Raw genomic sequence first — 8,843 nt, forward strand, 5'->3', positions numbered from 1 at the left:
AAGAATGAAATAAATCTTCCTTGTGAAATAAAATGTTTGGCAACGTAACTACTTGGCTCCATTTTTAATATATAATTAACTTAAATATGTTGATACACAATAATTATAATGATAATTAATTTGTTATCTCAATATAAAATAATATAAATAATTTTTTAATACTATATCACCTTATATAACACTACTATATATAAATTTTTCGACTATAAATGTGCAATTAGATTTCTATTGTAATTTATATCATTGTATTTTTTTTCATATTTACCCTGCCATAATTTCAACTACTAAAGTTATAAAATTTTCTAAAATAAAGTCAACAGAAAAATAATTACATGGACAACTTGTTAATATAATTAAAAAATATTATTAAACGGCGACTATGAATGTTATCATTATAATAACAAGTTGCTTGTATCCTCTTTCTATGTATTCACCAGTAGTTTAAAAGTATCAAACTTCAACGGCTAGAGTTTAATTTTCGCTAAAGAAAATCTATATATAAAAAAGTCTACATACGAAGAAATGAAAGAAATTCAACACCTATAACGTCAAAAATAAATGTGATCGAATAGTATTTCAAGTTCCGTTCTAAATGCTTCAACTTCTTTCTTTTTTCAACCTTAAATTCATGTCCATACACAATTCTTCCTTTTATAACTTCAACACCTTGCTAGACATGTATGTGTTGTAGGGTAGTGTACTTTTCAAAATAAAGTTGATAATTTTATAAATTGCAAAATTAATAAATATAATAAATTTGATAGATGAAAGATTTTTTTCCCATCTAATGTTCGGTATAAGCATTAGAGTCCAATTATATTCGAATTTACGTTGCGTACACTATATCAAAATTTATTATTAGCGGCAATTAATTCTAAATTACAGCTAAAAATGTTTTTTTAGGGGCAATTAGCACTCTTTGTATGTCCCTAAAGCTTTTAGCAATATTAATTTTAATTACACTTAACTAATGTCGGTAAAGTCTTTAACACTCTTTATTGATGTCAAATTTTAATGACGCTAAAAATTATGTTTATTGTAGTTGTAGACCCCTTCCGAAGGGAACCACTCCCTATATCGAAGATTTTTCCATACCAAAGGTTCAAACATGAGACCTCTAATTAAGGGAGGAGCAACCTCATTCACTGCAATACATCCTTTAGTGATATAGACGGAAGTTTCTTAAAATGTTAAATCATTGTAATAAAAAAAATAGTTATCTAAAATGCATGCATATCAAACTAGGTGATTATAACAAGGGGATAAAACACAAGCATCCCTAAATTAGCTAGACCAAGATCTTAGAGACACATCTTAATTAATTAAGGTCACATTGCCTTCGAACTCATTTTTTTTTTTTATAATTTTATACATCTTTTAACTTGCGCGATACACTTATTGACTCTAAATAATTGAGGCACGTGAAAAATATTTGAATGTCAGATAAATCAAAAATATGTACAACATTATACAAAGAATGGGTTTGGGTTGGGGGTGGGGGTGGAGGGAGAGAGAGGGTATTATATATAGGACCTTAATTTAGGTAAAGGCGTGTCTCTATGATTTCAATTATAGTCTAGAGGAATACTTAATATATAGGGGGTTTGTGGTTCGGCTTGGATCAGTTATTGGTTAAAATCAAATCAAACCAATCTAGTCAATTTTGTAAATTTTGAAAACCAAACCANAAATTAAACAAAACAATAACTGGCGGTTTGGTTCTTGTCGATTTGATTCGGTTTCGTTCAGTTTTTTTGAGTTTTTCGATTTGAGAAGTAATAAAGTTTTAGGGCACATGCGTATTTTGATGGACACAAACACTTAATACATGAATAATTCACAAGAAAGCCACTATCGATTCAATTGAGTAATTAAGCAATATTAGAGTTATTATAACACGAATAAAGTGATTCAATTAAGAGAATGTGTGGGTAAAGACTAAAGTAATAAATTTTGATGGACTTGATCATAGGATTGTAATAATTGGGCTAAAATTTCAGTGTTGGACTTGAGAAAAATGATAAAATTAAAGGCTTAAGTTAATTAACATTTAACAAAATGTTTATATTTTATTTATGAACAATATATAAATAATTATAAATATATACATCTTATTCATCTATTTGGTTTGATTATTTTTGAGATTGTTTTTAGTAAAATCAAAACCAAACTAAATAGTATCGATTATTAAAATTTAAAATCAAATTTAACCATATATTGAATTTCTTTTTGGTTGATTTTATTCAAATTGGGATTCAATTTGATTTTTTGTAACAATACCATGAATATCCCTACGTATATATGGCAAGTGAAGTTTGAGTATAAAATATATATTTATTTGAAGTTTATTGGATCTTAATTTAAAATTATTCTCGAGTGTATAATAATAAAAATTAAAGAGAAAAATATATTGTAATGAGGTTTTAATTCATGTATAATTAACATTCTATGTTTGCTAGCTGGTGCTTCACTACTACTTCATATCAAAGTTTTGATTTTAATTCTATTAGTTTCAACATATTGCCCAATTTTAAATAATAGTTGGTACATAGTTCAAATTGACCATAAAAAATTTCATTGAATTTTTTTTCAAGAAAATATATTTGTTATTTGATATACTCTATATTATATAGTTACAATAAAGAAAAAAATATTTTAATTAGAATAATAAAAGATTATAAAAGAACAAATAAAAAAATCGAAACTTATTGAAATTTGTATGGCTGGCTTACAATGATATATTTTTTAGCTTAGTTTCGTCCAACTTATTTCAATTCAAATGACTTAACTTACCATTTATTAACTTAGACTATATCAATTCGTTCAAGTTTAGCCTAGTTGTTCATTAACACCTCTAAATTTGACTATATTAGTTCGTTCAAGTTTAACCTATTTGTTCATTAACAGCTCCAAATTTGAATTAGAATTACCGAATTCTATCAAACTCATAATTATGAGAATAATAATAATAATAATAAACACAATAAATCTTTGTAAAGGGATTAGTTTAGCAGAAGAATTCAAAAAAAATATGTAATTTATTACTCTTAAAACGGATGATTTATTTCGATTTTATGTATTATGAATTCAGTTTATCAATTTTCAATTTTAAAAGATGAAAATCAATATGAATTTTTTTTAATCAATTTTTGATTTATCAATTTTTGATCTTTAACAGTTTGATTAAATATATAACTTCTCACTTCTGTAATAATTTGACGTGATATGGTGAAACAAGTAAATCAGCAATAAATGTTTTGATATAGTGAAACCAAAAAAAGTATTTAATTGGATAGATTGTAGTGTTTTAGAGCACTGATATAGCGATTAATTAATCATGATAAATTATTTAATATTTAATATTTATGAAGGGTAAAGTAGTAAAATACTATTGTCTTAATAAGCTATCGAATTATCAATAACTCAATACTAAAATCAAAATCGATTCAATAATCCAATTACCTTTTTTTATATATATATAATCATTAAAAACACATAAATCTAATAAGAATTTTTTTCAATTTAATTTATTAATCAACTCGATTTTTCATACCGTACTCGTATTAGTCAAAACTGTGGCAAGAGTTGTCTTTGACAAATGATATAATGTGAATTTCTTATAAAGTATTAGATGCTGCTTTAATTTATTAAAAAAAGAAAATTAATTTTAATATTATTATGTAATTGGATATAGCCTGCTGACTTTGACATTCAACTAATATAATGCCTAAATACATGTTGAAAATGACATTTATGCATGCCATTATTTATTATTACTACATTATTTAATACATGAAGCTTCCTAGTACGTATAACAAAATTATAGATATATCTCTAGTTAGATATTAATCTGATAAAAAATAACATCCAAAATTATAATGTAAATCCACATCATATTAAAGATAAATTAAAATGTCTTTATATGTTTTTTAAGTTTATGAAATTTTATTCAGCTAAAAAAAAAATCTTCTCTTAAAAATATATTTTTTAATAATGTCATTAACCTTTGACTTTTGACATATCAATTCATAATATTTGTTTCTTTGACTTTTTTTATTAAAATACAAATCTTCTTTAGTTTATTAATTCATAAAAATTGTTCATTTGACTTTTTTATGTCAGACTGAATACGACAATAAATTAATCATTGAAAAACATAATATTTTCCCAAATAAAAAAGGGATTTGTCAAAGACAAAATGATGTATATATTGACTATAATGATTAATGAGCAAGGAACAATCATAATAACCTAATCACAATCTTAACTTGTCAACAAAATTTAAACGTAGGGAGTACTTATTTTTTTATCCCCAAGTTCTTAAAGTGATGAAATGGCCCATGACTGCATAACTCAACCCCACTTTTTCACGTTTTTAAACCTTTACCCTACAAATTAATTTAAAAAGAAATTAAGTGGCTATTGTACAATTAATTCACATGTTCTTACCCGTTTAATTTTGGCTGTAACATGGTGTAGCAACCAAAAATGTCAAGTAATTACAAGATAAAAACTTACTCATAAATTATGGTGCATATTGTAGAGTTGTGTCTAGTAAAACTGTTTTAAATAGTTAAGCTAAATAAAAAATATAGGGAAAATGCATAAGTACCCCCTCAACCTATGCCCGAAATCCCAGAGACACACTTATACTATAATAAGGTCCTATTACCCCCCTGAACTTATTTTATAAGTAATTTTCTACCCCTTTTTAGCCTACGTGGCACTAGTTTGAAAAAAAAGTCAACCATCGTTGGGCCCACAAGATAATGCCACGTAGGTCGAAAAGGGGTAAAATATTATTAATAAAATAAGTTCAGGGGGGTAATAGGACCTTAATATAGTATAAGTGTGTCTCTGAGATTTCGGGCATAGGTTGAGGGGGTACTTGGGCATTATCCCAAAAATATATATTAAATTGTAACGTATTGAATTTTATTTGAAATTACTGTGATAATGTTGAAAATAATTTTAAAAATTTGAAGAGAATATATAATATTGAAAGAAATCATGCATAATATTTTAATATACATGCTTGCTAGCTGGAGCTTCACTAGCTCTTATTCTAATGATGGTATCGCCAGTTGACTCTCAACGTAATGACCAAATCTATGTTACATTATTGGAAAATGACATTCATGCAATCATAATATAAAATACAAAATATTTAATCATGAAGTTTTCTAGCTTGACATAACTTAGGAATTAAGCTTAAAATCGAACAGAAATTGATAGTTTGGATAAAAAAAATAGTTATTAACTTATCAGTAGTGAGTTATAACTGATTTAGTGATTTTGATAATGTTTTTGATTTTTTTTTCGTCGGGCTACCGATTCTAACGGTTTTAGGCTTTTTCTATCGGGTTAACTGACAACCCGTAAAAAAATTATACTTATGCTATCTGGTATAAACAGTTCTCAGCTCAGAGTTTAGTTTCATATATCTATTTTAGGGTGTCTCAAATTCTCGATTATTCTACAATGTGATAGTATTTTGCTTTTGAAGAAAATAGAATCGGTCAACCCTTGTGTATGGTTCATTTGATTTGTGGATCACCTAGTTTCTAATTGATTTTTGATTATTAATTTTGTCAAGGTTAAATTGATAATGATTATTAACTAATAAACTAATAATCGATAATCGATAACATGGTAAGGATCCGTTTCACCTACAAGAATAGGTAGCAATTAGACCAATTCAAAAGAATGGCAAAGACAAAAGGTGGCAAAAACGCGGATATGCAATTGGCAGCCAATAGTGACCAAAGAGATTTAGAATAACGTGTTTTTATGCCTATAAATATTTGAGTGAAACATTATTCCCTCAACACATCACAAAGATTTAAATAAATATCTCTAATTCTTTCAACAAACTTTGCATTTTAATATCAAAATGACTAGTTCTTTTATTGCTATATTTTCTCTTCTTCTACTCTCTACCATGCAATGCCATGCACAACTTTCTTCCACTTTCTACGACCGAACTTGCCCTAATGCTCTCACCACTATTCGTACAAGTATAAGACAAGCAATTTCAAGGGAACGTCGTATGGCTGCATCCCTCATTCGTCTTCTTTTCCATGATTGTTTTGTTCAGGTTGGATATATACATTAATTAATCTATATGTATGTTTATCTAACTATATGATTGTTTTGTTTGATGAAATGTATAATATACATACTAAGTGACTTTTTTTAAAACTTTTATAGGGTTGTGATGCTTCTCTCTTGCTTGATGAAACTCCAACTATTGTCAGTGAGAAGACAGCGCTTCCAAATCTTGGATCAGTTAGAGGCTTTGGTATTATAGAAGATGCAAAAAGAGAGGTTGAGAAAATATGTCCTGGAGTTGTATCGTGTGCTGACATACTTGCAGTTGCTGCTAGAGATGCATCAAGTCTCGTAAGTACATTTTCACACTATGAAAAGAAGAAACTTTTTTATTCAAACCAATTAATTAATGTTACGTTAATGACAATCAGGTTGGCGGTCCATCATGGACAGTGAAACTCGGAAGAAGAGACTCAACCACTGCAAGTCATACTCTTGCGGAAACTGATCTTCCTGGTCCTTTTGATCCTCTTAGTAGGCTTATTTCTGGCTTTGCCAACAAAGGCCTTAGCACAAGGGATATGGTTGCTTTATCAGGTAATTATTGATATTGATCATATATATAGATTTGTAGAATTTTTGACCAAAATAAGCCATTCTATAAATCAATTCACCAAAATAGTATGTTTTTAATTTTGTTTACAAAACTAGTATAAACGTGGTTCACAGTAACGTTTTATACTTTATTTATTTTTTTAAAAAATTATTTTATTTTAAAAAAATTAATGAGAAGGGATGGTCTGCTAACGACGTTAAATAATAATACGTAACTGGAAATTACGTTTTAACTCTAATACGTTATTGCGAATAACGTTTTAAGCATATATACTAGAACAAAAAAACCCCATTGAAGCGTAAACATACATTAGCCCCTTCTCCTCTTTCTCTCTTTTCTCTGTGTTTTTTTTTGAAACGAGAAAGATAAAAGGTATTATAGCACTCGATTGCAACCCATATTTCTCCAAACTCGCTGGCACTCGGCTGAGACCAAAACGACAAACCCTCTAAGAAAACCCACTTGAAAACGGCTTCAGATCTACTTTAATAAGGTAAAAAAAAACTTTGATAATGAAGAGTTCTTTTTGTGATTCAGGTAATTTTGTCATACATTGATTTAGTTTATCTTATAGTTGATGAATTTGTTATTTTCCTTTAGGCAACCACCGAAACATTCGCCTTTCTCCCTGCTTTCGAGCTCTTCGTTGTAGCGATCCAGCTCAGTAGGAGCATTCACTACTTAGAGGTAACCTTCCATGTCTTGTGATTCTTCATCTCCCTACCTTCTTCATCTTAAACCTTTGAAATCGCTCATTAGGAGGCAAGTAATCAGCCACAATTGTGTTCGCACTTCCGTGCTTCCTAGGTATTGATGATGCCGATTGTTTGGTGAAAATTTTGTGTGCTAACTTAGATTAGCAATTACTTAACTATCGAAGTGCAATGACCCTTAACAGGAATACTCTGTTACAATTATTGAAGCTGCTATGTCCTTTTCTTATAATGCATGCTTGTGATTTGCTGTTATATGCATCTAGTTTTATGCTGTGTAAATCATACATAATACATTGATACAAAGCTTGCTTCTATACATATAGGGAGGATGCATCAGTTTACAGCACAAGAGTTTGTCTGTAATTAACTAAGTGAGTAACTGCGTTATAGGTCGATTTACTCTGTTATTACCTAAGTGAGTGAGTGGGTTATAGGTCGATTTGTTGTAGTACCAGTTGCTTAGTTTGCTTAAGAAGGAAGGGAATTCATTTTCCCTCGCAAATAGAGTCTCTGCTTTGGTCAAAGTTTTGTCTGCTAACATAGATAGCAAGTACTTAACTATTGAAGCTATAATGATCCTAAACAGGAATAGTCTCTTGCAATTATTGAAGCTGCTCTGTCCTTATCTTTTAATCTGTGCCTGCGATTTGCTGTGTACATGCATGGTTTTATGTTGTGTAAATATATCATACATAATATATTGATCATTATTTAGAACCTGCCTAGAAGTACTCGGGTTGCCTCTCCTACAAAATGCATATAGAGAGGATATATCAGTTTACAGCACAAGGGTATATCTGTAATTAACTAAGTGAGTGATCGGGTGGGTGATTGAGTGGGTTATAGGTTAACCCCTGCCACTCTTACCAAATCTTTGGTAAGTGAAAGCAGTAAACTGTTGTGCTTTTGATTGTTTCTGTCATGTAAACATAATTTACAATCACTATATATTTAACAACTCTTGCACTCGTAGATTGAGAAAAGCTTCTAAGTTACGTTGTATTCTTACTTCTGTGTAGGTATTTATTTTATGGCTGCTAATAATGCATACCAATTGGATCCCGGTCCACTTGATCCGTCTGTATTAACTGGATAGCTCACTCATAGGTCACGAGATATATGGATAGGGAATGATAATATGATTTTGAACACAAGAAAATGTGATGGGAAGTTTTGGGACCTAGTAAATGAACATCCCATTCATCCACGAGTCCTAGATGTGATTAAACTATCTGGATTATATGGTGTTTATAGGTCTCATAGGCCTGTAATTGATCGTAGCTTAATCACCGCACTAGTTGAGAGATGGCGGCCTGAGACTCATACATTCCACTTTAGGACGGGTGAGAGTACGATCACTTTACAGGACGTGGAGATATTGTATGGCTTACCCGTGAAAGGTAATGCGGTAGTTGGGTATGAGCCACAGAGGTCTGTAGTGGATTGGCAAAATATTTGTC

The 8,843-nt window shown here is 29.6% G+C and overlaps 1 protein-coding gene across 1 annotated transcript in view; it reads left to right on the forward strand.

Annotated features, from left to right (window-relative positions):
- The first annotated feature begins 5,842 nt into the window (after positions 1-5,842).
- Positions 5,843-8,843, forward strand: part of LOC107003641 (lignin-forming anionic peroxidase-like) — a 6,676-nt gene continuing 3,675 nt past the window's right edge. The window contains exons 1-3 of the mRNA XM_015201961.2: positions 5,843-6,097; positions 6,211-6,402; positions 6,483-6,648. Coding sequence (XP_015057447.1) covers positions 5,894-6,097; positions 6,211-6,402; positions 6,483-6,648 — 562 coding nt within the window. The 5' untranslated portion in view covers positions 5,843-5,893. The remainder of the gene's footprint in view (positions 6,098-6,210; positions 6,403-6,482; positions 6,649-8,843) is intronic.

Source organism: Solanum pennellii, chromosome 11 (assembly GCF_001406875.1).
Source record: "Solanum pennellii chromosome 11, SPENNV200".
NCBI classification, from domain to species: domain Eukaryota; kingdom Viridiplantae; phylum Streptophyta; class Magnoliopsida; order Solanales; family Solanaceae; genus Solanum; species Solanum pennellii.